We start from the raw sequence: 20,740 nt of genomic DNA, 5'->3' as shown, positions 1-20,740 counted from the left end.
TGTAGATTTAATAAAACATTTATTCACATTGACATCAGTACATTTCTGAGTGCATTTTTACATACTGTACTTGTGCATATAGATAAACTGTGTATTCCTCTTGCTGTCACATCCGACAAATGTGCTCATATAGTTTTTTTTAAAATCCATACATCTGCGATTTATCTCCAGCAGCAACAAAAAAGAAACATTTCTGCAGTTTCACTTCAATATTTGTTTTCTTTTGTACATCTTCCCCAATAATCAGGACATGAAAAAAGAAAGAACCTATCACGAGAGCAGATCTATATAGGAGGCAGATATATTTGACACTTTAACTTATAAACACATAGCATTCTCATACTAACATTAATACACTTTCTACTAATCTAGGCAACAGCTATAGCTCACTTTTCTCCTATTGTTCATTTTCTCTCACACTTCCTGTTCTCTCTTCCCATGTTTATATGTCCTCCTTTTTTTCTGCGACTCCTCCCTCTCTTTGAATTTTCTCCTCTTTATTCCTGGACGTTGAGGATCTGTGCAGACAATCCGTGGTGCCAGTTCTTCAACTTGGCGAAGCGCGGCCCTTTGACCTCTGACTCGAATCGCTCTCTGTTGGCGAGGGCGACAGGACAAGGCGGTCACATCAGAAAAAGCAGCAAAGCAGCTTACGTTAGCGTTATTCTCTGAGAAACTGCAAGCTTCTGCTCTAACACTGCCTTTGAAAACGCATTCAACCTGAAAAAACAGTGTGGTAGTGTGTGAAGGATGTTTTCTAAAACTATTTCTCAGAATCAAATCATAAATGTTTAGAAAGCTGACCCTGTGCAGGGTTTACCCCAGAAAACTTGCTAACCCTATCCAGCCTTAGCAAGCATGTTTTTGAGTTAAAAAATGTTTAAAGTTAACAGGAAATTTGAATATTACTTGATAGTTGTGCATTTTTGGAAGACTGGAAGATTAATACCTAAACACCAACTATAAAATCTAAAAAAAAAGCAATAATTAAAACTAAAACTAAGCTAAATTAACAATGCAAAGCCTGGTGGGGGCACAAGTAAAACCTGGTGGCCCGCCAGGCTTATAATACACAGAGGGAAACCCTGATGTGTTAAATTCATACTGCGTTTCTGAATTGCATTGACATGCTATGAGGAAGTAACGTACAGCGTGCTTAGTGTGATCTAATGATCCTCAGTAATGGAAAGTTAGCCGAAATTTAACAGTAATGAGGGCAGAAACATTGCAAAATCGCACATATCTGAGAAATTTACCATCCAACATTAAATCAAATAAATATTTCCTATAACAATGTATTGGAGATACATCATAAGAATTAATTTCAAACAGCTTTAAGAAGGAAAATAACCATTTTGATTAATGGTTTATCATTTTTACTTTCATATTGTATTATATATTTTTCTGTAAGGATATTAATATTCTTTTGTAGAGTATTTTTCCTTATCATACAATTAATTTCTTTTGATCAGTATCCTCTCTTTTGTATTTGCTTATTTTTCATAGTTATTTTTATTTTAATTTGCTCTCACATAACAGTTGTTTATGTTGAATGTATTTCTCTGGATCTTTCCAGGACCCTTATTTTTTATTTTTGCGACAAAAGTCTAAAGAAAATCCAAAAACATTTGTTTCCCAGAAAAGTAGATTAACCTTTACCTTGATTTCTGCAGTGCCTCCTCATCTGGATCTTGCACTGTGATGACAAAAAGTACAGAAATAATCAGAAAAATCTAATTGGAGCAGACGAAACGAGGGCAGAGGAAACGTTCGCTGAGCCTGGTACTGACGGTATTCAGTGCCAGTGATGTGAGCCAGGATCCTGAAGCTTTTCGACTGCAGGTTGGCGGCACGGCGAGCCCACTCAGACATGTCCTGGTTTGTGTCTGGTGCCCGGATCACGGCTTGGTACACAGGAGATGCGCAGTCCACCACAGGCTCCTTGATTGGGAGGACTCCACTGCAGGCCAGAGAGGAAACTCAGGCCACAAATGGAAACATTTTATACCCTTGTTTATAATTTCTCTCTTATTTGGAAGGAACAGTTTTGAAGAATCGGTCCTGCCTTCTTGATGTACACGTTAACTACCGCCACTAGGGGGCACTAATGAGCTATTTTACATTTGTAACAGATCCAATAAAAACAATATATATTTTTGTTCCAAAATGTGATTTAAAATGTTATTTTTTACAAAGTAAAATATAAATGTGCTAAATGTTGTATTTCATAAGTCATAATTTTTACATTAAAAGTCGTAATTTAGAATTTTTATGATAAAATCAAAATAATAATTTTGAGACGCTGCGCTATAATTTAAATTAGACTGAAAAATTATCAATCACATAGAATTTTTTGGATATATGAATATGCCTGCCACTTAAATTAAAAATGGCACAATTTATGTTTATTTTCTGACCTACAAATTCAAGATTCAAACTTTTAAAGTTATAATTCTGACTTTTGGACTTATAATTATAAGACACAAAGTAAGTTCAACGAGAGGAAAAAATTTGCAATTTAAAGAAAATATTAAAATATTATGGAAGCCCATTTCACCCACTTAAAAAAATAATATATAAATAATTTATTTTCAAGCTGGAATGACGGTACAGATAATTGGTTATAATTTTAACTTTTAAAACCATGATTATGAAATAAATTGTCTTATAATTGACTTTTTATGTCATAACATTGAGTTTCTTATTCATAAGAAGTAAAAGTGTAAATTTTAACTACAGAAATGATCTGAAACATTCTATTTAGATGTCCTTAGAATAAACTATATATCACATAGTCTATTATAATTTTGATTTGGTACATTTCTAAGATGTGAGGTCAAACATTTAATGATTTTTAAATTCACTGTCATTTTTAGTTTGAAAATCTATTGTTTTAAGACTAAACTCTTGATTATTTCATTCTGTGTCTCATTCATTCTTTCTAAAAAAAACTCTGATGCACCACAAAAACAAACTGTCACTGAAATGCTATAAAGGGACAAGTTTCCTGAAGCACAACTTTATCTAATGACATAAAAATACATATATTGCTCCTCTATTATTAATAGATAGATGTGGAGGTCCTGCAGTAAGGGAACTTTAAGGCAACATGACTGCATTCCTCAGAGGGTTAGGGAAGCGAGTTTCAGCTTTTGACATATTTTCGGATGAAATCACAGGTTCCAGATTACGTAATGCTAGACATCTTCAACACAAGCTGTTCACAAGTTTCACACTTTGTCCGAAGTACCTGGAAGTACTTCTCAACATTAACGAGTTCACGAAAGAGTCACAATTAGACGGTTCGTCCTTCAAACACAAGGAAGCACAAACCATTATTACCAAATAAATGCACATATCTATATGTAAGTGAAGCATCTGAAGCAGTGCACAAGCTGTTAGGGCACAAAGAAGCCATGAGTCTGAGGAGAATGGAGAGGCGACGCTGCTGTACTCACGCCAAAGGAGAGCCGGCCTCCTCGCTGGGTCACGATCAGGAAGGGAGGATGGGGAGGAATAGGTGGAGGACAGACCACAGGTGGGGTTGGTTTGTAGGATGAAATGAGCAGAGGAGAGTGGGTGAAAGAAACTGAGGAGTACATGGCACAGCCACTGGCTAGCCAGAAAAGAAAAGCCAAACAATCTACTGTTGGCATACTATTTGCAGCAGCATAGGCTTTGAGAGGCAATATTACACCGCCACGGCTTTTCAAACATAAGTGTTATACATGCAAAATATCTTTAAGTTTATGGGGCTCATATTTATCATCTGAGTGCCTAACATGTAATTTTATGGTTTTTTATTTGTCAACATCTCCCTTTAACTCATAATTTTAGGCTTTTTAAGCCTGTTTGTTTTGAAAGGCAACCTATTGTTCTTCCTTAAACAGGTTACGATACTTCTATGGTCTATACAAAACATGTTCATTAATGTTTTGCACAAAATCAGTCTTAGATAACAAAATTTCAGTTTAGTCAGTTCTGCCTATTTTTAGCATCTTTCAGAATGCTTTAGGGCATCTTGTCACTTTAAATCCAAATAATCTGCTGCTGGCCACGCCCCCCAACTCAACATTTAGACTCACACATGAAAATGGCTGCAAACAGACATGTAATAATACAACTGTACATCTTTGAAAAGCAGAAGTAGAGCGTTCTGCACAACCCACAAGAATGCAGCAAGTGGTTTCTGGATAGTAAATCAACAGCAAAGCACTTGTCTTTTCCAGCAGCCATTGTACACGGCATACAGTAGTAAAACCAACTGACCAAATATGCTAGAGTTCCGTTTGTGTTGCTAGGTGATGGGCTGTGCTGGGGTTGCTAGGTAACGGCACAGTGCCTGTCAAATGTAACTTGACAATCAGGAAGTTTTAAACATTAACTTATTCTCAAAAACTATACACACCTCAGAAAACAAAATACTTGACTTAAACTACACTTTTCTAACCAATCAGAGAACCAATATTGGCCTTCACGTCTTGAATGGTTCAAAAGCCAAGACAACTTGTTGTAAAAGGTACTTTTAGTCCTGAAAGGTTCTGCTGAAAAAACAAAAAATATATATGAACATTTCAGATAAATTTTAGTTCCTGTAGTGTATAAACAATAGAAAGATAACTGTGCCTAATAGTTACAGGAACTAATAAAAGGTTCCTGGATTCTGAAAGCATCTTTATCACATGAACCATGGTTTTTTATTTTTTACATTGTAGTGTATAAACGTATTCGTCTTAATGCCTCTTAAACCTGCATGTGAGCATTTTATGGGCTCAAAAGCGCCACTGCTTGGCTTAAAGGGCCAGTTCACCTTATAACAACAATCAAATGCATTCAACAAATCAGAATGCATTTGATTGTTTTTCAACATTTAATTAGTCATTTATGAGAATATCTATAGATTAATATACTGTGTTTAACATTAGAGTACTTCCTCTTCTGTCTGAGACTTTCCTGATTTGGTTTGTTTAATTTTTTTAAATCTAGCTAGGAATAAAATTGTTGCCCACACTGAAATTATGTAACTGTGTTTATGTTGCTAAATCTGCTGCAACTTAAGTGTTAAAATATGATTGTTCTCCTCCATTAATTTGGATGAAATAACCAAAAGTGATGAAAATATCAAATTATCAGTTGAGGATGGGAGGTGAAACGCTGAATTTATTCTGGTTTCCGGTCTCACCTGTCATGTCCTTTGGCCTGCGACTGTCCTGCAATGGCGTCCATGATAGCGTCCTGTGAGTACATGCTGATTGGTGTGTTGTACTGGGCGTGAACGATAGTGGCCTTTCCGCCAGGGCCCCTCACTTCGATGGGTTTGTGGGTGGACAAGGCAGAGTCTTTCAAAGCGATGGGGTTGAAGCTGGGGGTGTACTCCACGCTGTCAGGCCACAGGGAAGTGTGGGAACAGAAAACAGATCCGGGTCAGAGGCAGAAATTCAAGACGCGGGAAGGTCACTGGTCATGATTTGACCAAAGAGGTCATCAACTCCATGTTCATCTTCCATGTTCGTCTCAGGTCCAGTAGTTTGATTTCACAACAGACACAGTCAGGTTCACTGTTTTAATTCTTAAGCCACGTTCACACTGCATCCTGAAGTGACCCGAATCCGATTTTTTTGTCAAATTGGATTCTTTTTTTCTTTTTTTGCAGTTGCCGTTCACACAAATATACAGTATGTCATCTGAACTCCAGTGTGAACTGCAAACAACCTGAAAGTGTCCCGCATGGGCAGAAGAGGGCGCAACAACGTCAGCGTGTTCAGTGTTTTGCTAACCACCATAAAGAAGAAGTAGTGCTCAGCGGAAGTAAACACGGATGCTAACGGTGGAGCATAGCTTACGATTATGAAGTTGTTGTCCGACCGGAGCAGCACTTTAACAACTTAATCCTCATAATAGTTCGCCATGGTTGTTGTTTTTCTTCCCGCTTGAGCGTATCAGGACGCAGAATAGTGACGTTGGTTGAGTATCAGTGACGTCCAGGTTGGATAAATGCCACCTGGACCTTTGGTCACATCTGAATTGGATATGTATCGGATATCCGAGAGGCCTGGGTCGCATTTGAAAAAAATCCGACCTGTGTTGTTCAGACTGTCATGAAAAGATCAGATACAGGTCACATTGTAAAAAAAAAAATCGGAATTGGGTTACTTCGGCGCAATGTGAGGAATTGACATGACGCCGGCTGCGCCCCCATGCGGAAGTAGAGCAGTCCTCCAACAACCACACTGTTATTATGGCAGACTAACGGACCTCAATGCGTTACCCTAGACATTTTTTGTCATTTTTGAGTCATACACCAACACTGAGGACAAAATGGCGGGCAAGAAAATTCTGTAACTAGTCCTACATCAGGTCTGTAAGGGACAAAAAGTCTGATTCGATGCAAGTGTGAACGCTGCGGGACAAAATGGGTGAGTAATGACTTAAATAATACCGGCTTCTGAAAATCTGCCTTCAGGAAAATGCTTGGAAATAAACAGTAATATGTAACGGTGTTTAAATGCCAATATAGCAGTTAGCGCAGTCTGTTTTCATGCTGCCATAGAGCTACCGTTGGAATCTACGCGCATAAAATCCAGCATAACTACTGTAACTTCACTTATTGATCTGGAAATGATTAGATGTTTAGCTTTGTTATTTTAATTTAACTGAGTTGTGAGTCGTTAGCACGGAGCCTGAGCCGTTAGGAGCCCTGAGTCGATACCACGGAGCTATCGGTAAGTATCGTTATGACAAAAACGGGGATGTTTACTACCAGTTAAAAAGTAACGACAGGAACTGCAAAAGGGGGAGGAGCTGCCAGCTACTGGTTTCTACGGTAACCACCAACCATCAAGAGCAGCGTAACAGAACTTAAAACACCATTAGATGTCAGGAGAAGAAGCAACTTCTTGACTAAATTAAATAAATTCAAAGAATAAACAAACTTCACATCCACAATATTGCCAAAGCAGAGTCATACAAACAAACCAAAAAAATATATAAAAAAGATCTAATTACCTAAACAGATAATTTACATACATTATTAAAATCAACAAAACAAAAACGTCACTCAAGTAAGAGTAAAAATGTATTTGGTAAAAAGAATATTCAAGAACTGAGTAAGTGATCAAAACAGCCATTATTTAATATATAAAAATTACATAATCAGATGGAGAAAAATATAAAGTTATGTAAAAATTTTGGTATTTTAAAGACCAAAATAAAATTAACTTATATGAATAAAATAATTACAAAATATTTATGAAATTAACAAAAACTGCAGGAGTGAGTCTGTGTCTGGTGAATTTTGCTTGCTTTCATTCAGTGAAGTTACTCACAGTTTGTAGAGCATCCAGATATGTTAAATAAGTAAGAGTAGCGATACTTCATTGTAAAATTACTCAGCTAAAAGTAAAACATACGGATACTCCTAAAAGTTATTTTGAGTAACTTTTTGGTTGAGTAACCAAAAAGTTACTCAAGTAAATATAACAAAATAAATGTAGCTACACCTGTGCAGCAGGGGTTCCTAAAACGTTTGATTGCCACCTGGTTTCAAAAAGTGTCGGTGTCAGAAACTCCAATCAGTGGAGCTGTATAAACACTTTCAGGGCTTTCTAACAAAACAAAAATTAACAAAAATAAATACTCAGAATACATGTAAAGAATCCATTTAACACACAAACTTGACTTTTTCAATTATTTTGTAACTTATTGAGATGTTCCTGTATTATAAAACTCATCTGCAGACTAATGTTTCCACACCAACTGTATCTCTGACAATCATCATCTCTCAAATGATTTTTTTTTTTCATGCACATAAAAAATAAATAAATTACTCAGATACTCACTTTGCAGCTGTGTTGGCAATGACCTGAAACACATCAGAACAACATACAGACACACAGAAACAAAAAGGAGAAAGTTAAATTCAATAACGGTAATAATATTACATTATGTTTGCATTCAACAATGTTCTCCAGTAATCCCATGCTCAGGTCAGAATAGCAGCCATTTATCATCAGTGTGATGTTTCTCTGCTCCTATTTTATCACCAGGAATGACTGACAAGAACAGAAGTGTTTCAGTCACATGGTGCAGGACAAATTTAGCACAGAACAGACAGAAATATACACAAACGTAGCACAAAGTACCAGATCCATTTATGTCAGAACTGGAAATTAATTCTGCAGATGCTCTGTGCCTCTACAAAGCGACACAAAGGATTTATCTCTTAATAAACTGTCACGACCAAGACTTTATTATGAGTCAGAATCAACAAAATGTAGTATTTTTTTTCTATTTTATTTTAAGAAATACTAGCGTGGAAAAAAAGTAAAAGGTAAAATTGGGTTACATGGTTTGTTGCCTGTTGATTGGTCGAATCAAATCTGTATTGAGTCTGATTCACTTTGTGGGATTTTCATCCAGCATAAGCAAACATTTTATTGTCATAATATTATAAGAAAATCTTTGGTTGTGTGCAATAATCATTTAGAGTGTCAATCACATCAACTATTGATAAAACACTGTCTTCTTCTTAAGCCTCTACATTTAGTAAAAAGTCTGAATTTAGTCTGACCACAGAAACTGAGTGACATTCTTTGTTTTGTTTTTAAAGTAATGTCTTTTAATCGCATTAAAACACTAGTAGCCCCTTTTATGTATTTGTTTCATATTACATTTAAAGAATATATTCATGTTGTTTAGACAGAAGGCAGATTATATGTTTCTGTTTTATTTTTAAATCAATTTTTCAGTAAGTGTTACTTCTTTAGAAATCAAGGAACTATAAGAATTGAATTTAATAAATATTTAATAAGTATCTTGATTAGGTTTTTCACTGTTTTTGTTTGAGAAAAAGAATTGCTAACTAGCCTCTAGTTAGCTTGTTGGCGTCATGGCTATGATAACTAATGTTAAATTTAAGACCTGGTTTAAAGCACATTGTGACTCCTTAGAAATAGATTGAACGTTATAGTTTAACAAGTTTACTAAAGAGCTTTAGCTTTTTAGCTCACATCAGCTACTTCAGAGTAGAAACGCAAAACTAGCATTTGGTGTCAACGACTAACCAGCTTTTAAAACATTGTAAAAATTGATTTAAATTATTTTTCAACATTTTCTAATTTTAATTACCATGTTGGAAATAAATTGGATGCTGTACTGTTAAAGGCGATTAAGCTAACACCACTAAGTGACTATTAACCAATCCAGCTGTAAAAACAAAAACTATCTTTGACATTTGACATTGTGATGGCTTTTCCAAGTTGAGATATTGCCAATCTAAAAACTCAAATCCCACCATAATACTCAGAAATTACATAAACGGAGAACAAATTCAATGCATTGTAAAACAACATCTTCCTAATAAGTGCCCGCTCTAAAAGCTTTTGAAAAAAGACTTAACCTGAGCAAATTTATTGTAATTATTTCGTGTTAAATCCCTACGATAAATTCAAGAAAGAAATTGATTTTATATGTTGAGAAGTTTGGGATTCTAAAGGAAAAACAAAACATAGATGTCATGACCGAACTACCAAAAATCTACTTTATGGTCCACTGACCTATGACCTCAGCTCCATATTACACAGAATAATGCAGTAATTGGTAGATCAGTTGTCTAATCTGGTTGTAAGCTTTTATATTTTGCATTTATTACATGAGAAAACATCCATCTTAGACAATTTAATCCTTTATATCTTTAGTTTTTTGAGTATTTTAGATACTTAAAAAGCACCCAAAAAGCAACACTTTGCATCAAATGCGTATCTGATCTTGGCAAGGTTTGGTAACCTAACCGACTGGTCTATGCAGAACTTGGGTTTGCTGTGTGTACAGTAGAAAACGTCCAATACATGAGACATCTCCCTGCAGACGGGGGGTGCCCTATCTTGGGGTTGGCATTCAGGGGATTCAGGATGATGGTTTGAAACCACAGTGGAAAGTTCCATTACCCAGCTCAACAGCTGCTCCGACCCATCTGTGTGTGTGTGAGGGTGGGCGTGTGTGTCCTCTGAGAGGTGGGGCCACTGGCATGAATGAGATCACCGGCTTGATTCCTGACGCCTCATGTACCTTTGGCTGTCACTGTAAACCAGCTTAGCTCCAGAAGGGAAGCACATTAACAGAGACTGATATCTGGATTTGATATGCTGGAGGTCCAACAGGGCCCACTTAAAAAACCCCAAAAAACAACTAAAGGTACTCAATACCAGTTTTATCTGAACTTTGGACATACATTCTTGAATAAGTCTTCATTTTCCTTAATATTTTTGTATTTTATTTTATTGGGATTTTATGTGAAAAACCTATACGAAGTACATATTAATTGCTAAGTGGAATAAAAACGGCCCATGGCTTTCAAAACTATTTTATAAATAGACATTTTAAAAGTGTGTTTAGCCACTCGGTCTGTCATAATGACAAATTTTATCCCAGAAATTATTGCAATAAATGGTAGTATTGTTTGTTTTGAGACCATTTTTAATTAATATAATGATAATGACATAATACAAATTCAACTACTGGACGATAAATTGTCCCACAAATTATTGTGATAAATGATAATATTGTTTTGAAGCCATTTTCAAGTAATGCTTGGATAATGGCATAATAATGCATGTTTGCTAATAAAGACTAATAAACTTTAATTTTGTGCAAAACACTCCACACTGGAAGTGGGAAATATATTAAAAAATCCAACATAAAACAAAAACATCAACCAAAATCATCAGTAAAATGGATTATAAAGTCTGTAAACAAAACTGTCCTCCAAAAACATCAGTGATCAGAATGAAAATGATCAAGCTCATTTTTATTTATCAATGCGATTAATTAATTTATTTCTTATTGTGACATGCTGCCTTTACTGTGAAACCCCTAAATTAAATCCAGATGTAGCCTAATTAGTAAACAGAGTCCACCTGCATGCTTTTTAATCTCAAGGTAAATCCAGTTATGTGAAGAACCGATGGGGTTGTCAGAGAATATTACAAACGGCAGACATGAAGACCAAAGACCACAGCAGACGTGTCGGGGAGAAATAAACCAGAGAAGCAGCCAAGAGGCCTGCAGAAACTCTAGAGGAGCTGCAGAGATCTGACACTGAGGCAGGAGAATCTGACATCCGACAGCTGTTAGTCAAACGCTCGATAAAGACGGAATTATTTTGAAAAGTTCCTAAAAGACACACAAAACACGTCCCAGCTGCAGTTTTCCACAACATGCGGGAGACAGGGTGAAACATGGTGCTGGCAGTATCATTCTTTGGGATGCTGTTTGTGAAGGAAGCCTATGATTGTTAATAAAGATGGGTGGATCTGAAAACGGGGCAGTCCTGGAGGAAAGATGGGACTCAAGCAGAGGTTCGTCTTGCAGGAGGACAATGATTTTAGACATTCATGTTAGAATGGCGTAGTCAAAGTCCAGTTCTGTGGGAAGACTGAAAGAACTGATGACTGAAGACTTACTTGATCCTGCTCCTTTTTTATGTCTTGCTTTACACATTATTGTTTATTTAAAGAACACAGAAGAAAAACAAAATACATAAATTAGAAAACACTGAAGAATTTCTTTTGCAACAGCGATATTGTTGCTATTTTATTCAATCAAACATCAATCCACTGAAAACAAATTTGTAAGAATGGAGTCAATTTCACTTCGTCTCTACCATCAACATCCATCCTGCCATATAACCAATTAAAAACACTTTTTTATGTTTTATTTTAAACTGAATTATGTCCTCACGTTGTTTCAATTCAACATTTAGTCTACGCCAAAAATCCCCTCTGCACATGGACACACATGTTTTTCTTGTAGTGTGCACGTTTTCTTTTTTAAATCTTATCTTATTGTCACTGAATACATCTTGAATATTCTCTGGAAGATCTTTGTGACTTGCTTTAATCATAAACTGGGCAGTTTTAAATTGAACAAAATCACAAAGTCAAAACTTTTACCACACTCTAGTTATTTTACAAAATACAAAGTGGAAAATATTTATTCTCTTGAAGCCAGCGCCGGTTTAGTACAGCTGATGTTTTGAAATTGCTGCTGCTGTGGAAGGAAATGACATCATCCAGTTGAACCAGACACGATCTGGTCTTTGAGAAGAAAATGTTCTCTGAAGTTCCCGTACTTGTCCCAGTGTTCGTACCTCTCACATGCGACGCTATTTCAAGATCGCACACATAAACACGTCTGGCCTCAAACCAGGTAACAGAATAGGAGCAGAATTAAGTTGAGAGTCAAACTGGGATCATTATTACAAGCTGGTCTGAGACTCCATGCTAAAGGTTAGACCCCCAGTTCAGGAGGAAAGTTTACTAAGAAGCTTTTTTTTATTTACATCGATAATGATGGAGTTTAATCCAATTAAAAGCACTCAACCATAGCTCAGAAGTTTTATTAGTTCAAAAATGGCAACATAATTCCTTATTTTATGCATAATCTCATTAGTGAACTTGGAGTTTAAATGGAAAAGTTTTTGTTTCTGGTTAATGAGTAAAATTGTTTTTAAAGTCTTGCTAAGACATCAAAAATGGGATGGTTTTAATTATTTAAAGGTTCTCAGTCACTTTTTTACTTGCTTACATTTTTTTTCAAAGTTGCATTTTGTAATTTAATAAAAAAGGTGAACAAAGGTCAGATCTTGCAGATGGGAACAGATTTTTTTTACTCCACAAATATATTGCTTTTTGTTTTTAATAATTTGTTTTACTTCTTTAAAAAGCTGAAGAGGATCGAGCCTTGCAGACAGAAGAAAGCCAATTATAGCAACTTGTCTTCTGTTTGTGTTTGCTGACCTCTGACCTCCTTGAAATACTTTTTCTAGGTGCGCTACAGATTTCTAACACTAGAGGGCACCATGAGTCTGATGGGATGGATTTGATCTCTGATATTCTGCTCTGCATGGACAGACACAAAGGCACAAACCCAGATTCTAACATTGCTTGTTGATTTGTCTGTTTCTTTTCTTGACAAAAGTTTGTTTTCATTGCGTACCTTCTGGTGTGGGATGACGGGCATCGGTGAGTCCATTCTTGGAGCTGCCGTGGGAACTGGTACAGGGCGTCTGGATCTACAAATGTAACAAAATTTTTATTAAAAATTTATTGACTTGACTGAGAAATTTGTTTCTGTCCGACTCTTGGAAGTTTGAGCTGCAGAAATGAGAGGAAAACTTCAACATTATTAACTCTTTATACTGTATAAGTCATCCAGATAATAAAAATTAGCTGAAAAAGTATTTTGTTAACACTTAAAGATAAAAAAAACTCACAGTTAAGCATTTTCTATTGCCTGTGGAAGAGCTTTAGCAAATATCTGAGAACAACTGAGACCATCACTGTATATTTTAAAAAGCAAAATTGAAACTTATCTGTAGTTTTATTGAAATCTAGTCAGCCTTTGCATTGATTTGAAAGAATTTAATTTGTTTTTAATTATTAAATATAAATGTAGATTCTAGTTTAACTAAATTTCCTCAAGGATATTACACACAACATCCATAATCATAAAAGAATAGACTGTTCACTAAGATCGCCTCCATATTGTGAGTGGCAAAAAGCCAGTTCTGTTCTCATTTCTAGTAATAAAATGTGCATGTAGCTCACACCAGGTATTTAAATACATTACAATTTGACAAAAACATCAGATCCAAAGTAAATCTTAACTCAGACGTTTGCTGCTGATATTATGGCTTCTTCCTCTCTGAGCGGCTTTTCAGGCCATGTCAGGACAGGATTTCCTTCATTATTGTTCTAGCTTCTGCCTGGATCTTCCCAATGTCTTTTGCTTTTGATCATAACCTGCTCTGTGACATAAACATGCCGTCTTCCTGAAGAGCATGGTGGTTGGACATCCATATTTGGAACATATGCACATATAAATGTCTGAACAGTTGAACGTGGCATCTGGAAATGGAACCAAAGGATGAACCGGAGTTGTGCAGGTACACAAACAAGCAATGTGTTTGTGGTAAACTTTAGAAAAACGTTAGAAAGACGTCGCCATCATTCCCCTTTGTTTAAAGCAGAGGTGTCAAACTCAGTTACATTTTTGACCATATCAACAATTTGAATGTTCTTAAAGGGCTGGTTGTGCCAGAATGTACTGATAAAACCCATTAGACTGTTACAAAATTAAGAAATACCTGTTTATTTGTGTTTCTTAAAACTAAATATTGAACATCTTCACACATTTCGTTATTGCTTTTTGTGTTTTTTTCCCCAATCAAAATCAGATTTTGTGGTGTTAGTTTAGAAATATGTGTAAGAAATGTTTACAATATTTGCGCTAATGTGTTACAGACTATAACTTTACATCAAGTACGGCTGAGTCAGCAGTCACTTAAACCCAACGTTTTTGACCAATTTTCAAAAGAATTTGCAGAAGAAATGTGGGGGTTTGTTGATTTTGTATGAATTTTGTGGATTTGTGAAAAACTGGAGGGACTTATCGATGTAATTTGGAGTCCAGAGGGCCACATAAGAAAATATGTACAAATAAATGTCTGAACATTTATTTGGCGGGCCAGATTTGGCCCACGGGCCTCGAGTTTGACACATGTGGTTTAAAGGGTTTAATTATAACTGATCTAAAGCAAAAACAGTAAAGTCTGATCTGATGTCAGAGAGTAAAGAAAAAAGGTTACGAAATGGTTTCAAATTAACACCACTGGACACAAAACAATTCATTTAAATTAATAAATCTAAAATTCTGGTTTCCAAGCATCTTTCTATTTCTTTTAAAGGCAAAATTTTCACTCCCAATCTGGTGGCGTTGTGCTTGAGGTGGGTGATGAAGACAATGAAGCATTCACATGTCTGTCCTTGGCAACAACAGTAACTAAAAGCACATGCTCCATCAACACATATCGCTGAAGATATTGCTCTACTTTCACATCTGTTTGTTTGAGTGGTTGCTTTCGTTTTTGCAGGCTCGCTTACTTCTGCATGGTGAGTGTAAGTTTGTTGATTGCTGACTTGATCTTGTTCTGGGCGTCCATGTGGCTCATCCCATCGGTGTTGATCCCGTCGATTGATGAGATGATGTCGCCCTGGGTCAGGCTGCCGCCTGCTGCCTTGCTGCCAGGAGTTATCTGAGAAAGAGAAGGTTTAGAAAAGCACATTATGCATCAGGTACATTGTTTTGTCTGAACATTATTTAAAATAACTTATAATTGTATAAGTTATTTTCGTATTTCCCTTAAAAACTCTATCCTTGTCTTACGCCCTTTGGAGGGCTTGAGTATTAAAAACATGTGCTTTGTTTATGCTCTTTTCGAAGTATTTGGGTATTTCTAAAAATCACACACTAAATAATTAAGCATGAAATGCTTCATGGAAAGACGTGTGTCAATTAAGATATTTTAGGAACAAAAATATATTGTCTCGGTTGGTGCACAAGTTATTGTTTTTTTGTCAATTTCTTGATTTACTTCTTTAAAAATGTAGCAGAACTGAAACATGAATACAGTTCTAACTCTTTTTTTTACACTTGAATTTACTGGGAGAAATATCTTTATTGGGATTTGACATTTATGTTGAGTCCTGTTTTAAATCAGCTAGGCTCACCAAAGTTATATTTATATTAGATAAATACCAGAAAAATTAGAAAACGTTATTACTTTAAGATTCAGAAGCTTACATGTGCTTTGAACAAGTTGGGTAAATTCAGATGGTGATGTCACTGCATTGTAAGCATCTTATTGATTCATTTGTATTTCATGTATTTTATGTAGATGTACACATCTGTTTTAACAATTACATGGAAATATAAACACAGTGGTAATGTCCAGCCACAAAGTGTTCAGGACAGAGATGGACTCACTGTCCCAGGATGAGTTTTGGTGCAAAATGTGCAAATCAACCATAGAGCAAAAGCAAAAGACCTGAAGGAAATACTGGCTAAAGCTGGTAAAATGGCATCATAATACAAAATAAAACAAGTCCTGTACTGACATGGGCTGAAGAGCTTAGAAAACCAAATTAAAAAGTACAGGTGTGGCAGCATCAAGTTTCAGGGTCTTTTGCTGTATGAGGGACCGGTCCGCTTCACAAAATAGATCCAAACTTCAGGATATCAGCCTGGAAGCTAAGAAGACAAATTGGTCTTCAAGTGGAGCGTGATCCTAAGAAAACCAACAAATTAGCGGTTCAGAGCAGCCATCATAGAAGTCCTGAACTCTATGCCATAGAATGTCTTCAAAGCTACCAAGATGGCCGACAGAGTTGACTCAGTTACACCAGTTCTGTCAGGAGGAATGGGCCAAAATTTCAGTAAACTACTGCAAGAACCATGGAGTGCCCAAAATGTTTGACCCAAATCGCTAAGGCTATTTGTTTAAACCAAAAATATCCTATTATTCTGGCTGAAGCAACTCTAAGTTATTTTGGTAATTGTCCTAAAATTGACCTAAAATACAAAATATTTAGTCTGATTTTATGCCAGACTGTATCAATAAAACTGTTGTGTAATGAATTGGATAATTCGTAAAGTTTGGACAAAAAGTTTAAGTGAATTCAGAGCCGTACAGTGTTGGTCTAGATTTACAGTAAACTCATTAAAGAGTTAAAAATAAGCAATGCTGTTGATGCCTATGGCTTCGTAGTGATTGACTCTGCTTCCATTGCCTGACACACAAACACCTGCTACTGACATTCATGTAAAAGAGTCTTGTCTGACTTATAAAAATATATATATTTTAACCACCTTTTTCTAAAACTAGCCACCTTTTCGCTCAATTTCATGACTATCACACGTCCTTGATCATGCTGCGCAGCCTCTGCTTTAATCTGCTTTTTGCACTCCTCTTTCATCCCTCACTATCTGAGTTTCAGCAATTATATCCATGTGGACAGTGACGAACAGGAAAAATGAAAAAAAGACATTAAATAAAGACATTATTTTATTTGCACTGAAGCCCAAGACAAAGCAGGGTAGATGATAAAACATACTTTACTGCATATTGAATTATAGTGCCTTAAGATCAAATGTTCTGTGCTTTTTCAAAAGTCAAAATGGATTCCATGGTCACATATTTTAGCTAATTTAATTAGCTATACTCAGTGACAATAGAACTGATTTAATTAAAGCTTATAAATGGATTCAGGAACATTAGAGTGTAAGATTTAAACATGCCAAATGATATATTTCAATATTAAATCAGCGGTTTGTGCACCGGATTCTGTGCTTTAGCTAACAGTATGTAAGGAATCCACTGTCTCTTTCCTTTCTTAGTTCTTGGCCAAAGCAGAAGGAAATCGAAGCTCAGCAGAGTTACGTCAAACTGTAACGCCACCCTGAGCCGTCATGTCAAGCCCCAGTGTTTTATGTTATGTTAACCTGCAGGTCTCCATTGCAAACAGGAGGGAGGGACGCAGAGCACAGATACAATTATTCAATGTCGTAAGGCCAGCGATGAAAACTGTCAAAGCTTGAGATCAGAGGATAAACAAACAGATGTCAGCAGCTGCAGAATGTGGAGACAGGAGAACAGGTGAGTGTCCCACCTTCATTTTCCCACTTCCTTCAACCATCTGGCCTGCAGGCGCAGCTCCAGAGGCCGAACATGAAACTGACGAGCAGCGAGGAATTAAGCTTACTAAAGGTAACACAAGCTGTCATTAGCCTCCGTACTTCTTTCCCGCCCCTCCATCCATCTCTCCTCTCATGCTATTTAAAGCTAATGCTGCACATACGGCACCAGACATGCCAAACAGTGACTAAAGTCCTGCTCAATTGGGCCTCAAATTATACTTTAATCTGAATTTGAGGTTACTGTGGTGTTTTTTGTTAAGGTCACCACCCAGGGCGCCATAATCTGGGGGCATCACAGGTAACTGTCAGATTAGCACCAGATTTATTAACTGTTTTTATTATTTTATGCTTTGATGTTTTTAAAACTAAGCAAACATATTTATCTGATTGAAATATTGCATTGTTGTGCAAACATTACAGTTCCCTTCACCAGGTGCCGCTTGAAAAATAAATTGTAGATCTAGAAGAGTTTTTTTGTCTGGTTGAATAAATAATAATTATTATTATTAATGAGTTTTCTATTTGTTTTTTACTCGTCCGTTCAGTTTGGAGAAGTATTTATGTGTTGTGCCCAGTGTAAACATCCTTAAAAATGTTTAAATTAAATGCACCTCTGCCCTGCTAATGACTCAAAAGTTTCCCAGAAATCAGTTCCAAATTAAAGAGTGCATGTTTCTAATCCTAAAATACATATAATACATATAAATAAGCTTTGCTTATTTAAGCAATGCTTATTTACTATAAGGTAAATAAGGTAAATATTTATCTTCTAGTAAATAAGCGATGCTTAGCCTGGTGGGTGAGCATGTAAAGCCTGGTGGCCCACCAGGCTTATAATACACAGGGAGAAACCCTGTAATGATATATAGGAAAAATATTTTAATACAGTTCAAAATATATATAAAACAAATTAATATTTTTAGGGTGCAGAAGAAGAGTCACACGCTGAACGACTGGGTGGTTTGGGTAAAAAAAACCCAACAACAATATAACCAACTAGTTAATAAATATATTGGTTTTTAGTACATTGTTGAGTTAAGACAAAGCACGATCCTGTAGCGAACTGTACAATTTGTAATTTAGCTTTGGAATAACGGAGCATTTTGAAGTATTTGACAGTAAACACTATAAAATGCATGTCATTAATTACATCATGAGAAACTAAATGTTCAAAATTAAGCTTAATTAATCAGTTTTCAATTAAATGTAAATGCTTATGTACATTTTTTATCATCATTGATTAGGAGAACTACACAACATATCAAAGCATAATCATAAAAATATCAATGTTTACAGTTTCACAATAATGCAGTAATTGATAGATTATTATATTTCTAGCATCATCCAGTTAGGTGGGCCTTTCTACCGCTAATGCTAACACCTGATGTAGATCTTAGTGGCCAGGATGCTAATGCTAACAGAGAGTGGTGCAGACGTCCTGATGAAGGTAAAGTAAAAGAAGAGTGAGGAAAATGTGGGCGAATTTTATCACCATTAGAATTTTGACCAATGATATCACATTAGTGTGTTTTTCTAAAACTGCAGCTCTAATTAGTGGTACTGATTAAATCTTATGGACAAGCAGCATTTACTTTATATGCTCCACTTTAATGGAACAAACGTCCAGAAAATTGCAAAACAGCTGAAACTCCACCTGCTGAGCGTTGTCTTCGATTAATAGTAACTGAAACATTGATTAATAGTTGATGTACTTGATGATTGATTTTGACAAATTGTCACGTTTATTGTTAGTTTCATAACTTGTTACTGCATTGTGTTGAAATGTGCTTTACAAATGAATTTGACTTTTTGCATAGAAAGTTGGCATCACTTTAAAAATATTCCTGACTTTTCACAAGTGGTGTTCTATTCTGGAAATCTCTCCTGAGATTACATCGGAGCCTCTCTGTCTTCATCCCATACGGTAACGTTACATAATCTGATCGCCTGCTCCTCCTTAATACGCAAATCACACCTTTTTGTACGCAAAAAGCACCTACTGCGAGCATAACGTGCATAAATGTGAGCTGTGCAGGATAAAATGAGGTCACACTTGAAAACTTTGTTCTAGATTACATACTGGACAATATAAAAGGTGGTAGATTTAGCTTTGACCCATTTCCAATTAAACCAATCGTTAGATGCATTTAGACCAAAACAAATGTACAAAATGTAGGTTTTATAAGTTAGTAAGTATGATTGGCCAGGTTTTATAGAACATCCAAGATGTTTTGCTGCAGTTTAGTGTTAACCACGCCTTACTTGATGCTTTCTTTTCATTTCCAACTTATTTGTCTCCCTCTTCTTACCCTGGAGATGGTGAGGGGCATGTTGAAGTCCTTTCCTCCCTGTAGCCTGAAGCCATACGGAGCCGGGCCGTTCAGAGTCACTGTGTACGTACTCATCTTCTGCTTAATGTCAGCACTCCTCCTGCTAACGGCTCCTTCTGTCGGCGCACTTTCTCCCCCTTTATGCCTCACTGCTGGTTATCCTTCCCGTCCCAGTCCTCAGTCCCCTGGTGGCTGCTGGCTCCTCCACCGCCCGTTACTGGCTTCACAGCCGTCCCTCCTCGTCTGAGTCCAGCTCTCAGGACAAACGCCACGGGGGGCGGTGGTGGTGGTTGGTAGGTGGGTGGGTCAGGTGCTGTGAACCTCTGAGACACACACACATACACCCACACGCGCACACACACACACAGATAACAGGGTGCAAAGCAAAGCTGAGCCACTCCAGATTAACAGAGTCTCACCCTGAAACCAAAAACTACCAAAAAACACCAAGTCTGTGTGGACCGGGAGCTTTAAAAGCTACTTTTTAACACAAAATTGAGATGAAGGGGGATTTCTTGCCTGTAGGGTTGGTGAGGTTGAGGGACACACAGGCTAAGAATAGCAGAGACATAGCAACAGAGACATGGGGGCCCGGGCCCCGTATAAGGTCTGTAACACGAAGCCCCAGAATGCTTCACTGCCCGATTCACGTCGCTAATATAGACCCCTCTTACTGCAACACATTCTTCCTCTCTCAGTGCTATCGCTTCACGCTGCCAGCACCTTATTATCTGTAATCAGGTTTTTGGTGCGTCGATGTTGTCTCCAGCTCCGTGTTTAATTCTGCTTGAGAGAGGAAACAACAAACCGACTTCCTGGAAACACACCCTGTTGCGGCCGCCTGTTTGCCGTAGATCTGTGTGTGTGTCATTTGGAGC

At 36.7% G+C, this 20,740-nt stretch overlaps 1 protein-coding gene across 2 annotated transcripts; it reads right to left on the bottom strand.

Moving 5' to 3' along the window:
- On the bottom strand, nucleotides 1–20,329 carry ldb3b (LIM domain binding 3b). 2 transcript variants are annotated; one of them, XM_028029973.1, is made up of 9 exons: nucleotides 19,842–20,325; nucleotides 14,940–15,091; nucleotides 12,994–13,069; nucleotides 7,839–7,861; nucleotides 5,183–5,380; nucleotides 3,459–3,482; nucleotides 1,791–1,960; nucleotides 1,660–1,696; nucleotides 1–594 (listed from the first exon to the last, which is right to left on the bottom strand). In XM_028029973.1, the coding sequence occupies exons 1-9, from the start codon at nucleotides 19,935–19,937 to the stop codon at nucleotides 498–500; spliced, it is 873 nt and encodes a 290-aa protein (XP_027885774.1). In that variant the 5' UTR covers nucleotides 19,938–20,325; the 3' UTR covers nucleotides 1–497. The 2 variants fall into 2 exon arrangements, with proteins under 2 accessions (XP_027885774.1, XP_027885775.1); XM_028029974.1 differs by lacking the exon at nucleotides 3,459–3,482 and having other exon boundaries at nucleotides 19,842–20,329.
- Nucleotides 20,330–20,740: the final 411 nt, after the last annotated feature.

Source organism: Xiphophorus couchianus, chromosome 10, assembly GCF_001444195.1.
Source record: "Xiphophorus couchianus chromosome 10, X_couchianus-1.0, whole genome shotgun sequence".
In the NCBI taxonomy this organism is placed as follows: Eukaryota; Metazoa; Chordata; class Actinopteri; order Cyprinodontiformes; family Poeciliidae; genus Xiphophorus; species Xiphophorus couchianus.
This window is presented reverse-complemented; position numbering and strand designations above follow the sequence as displayed.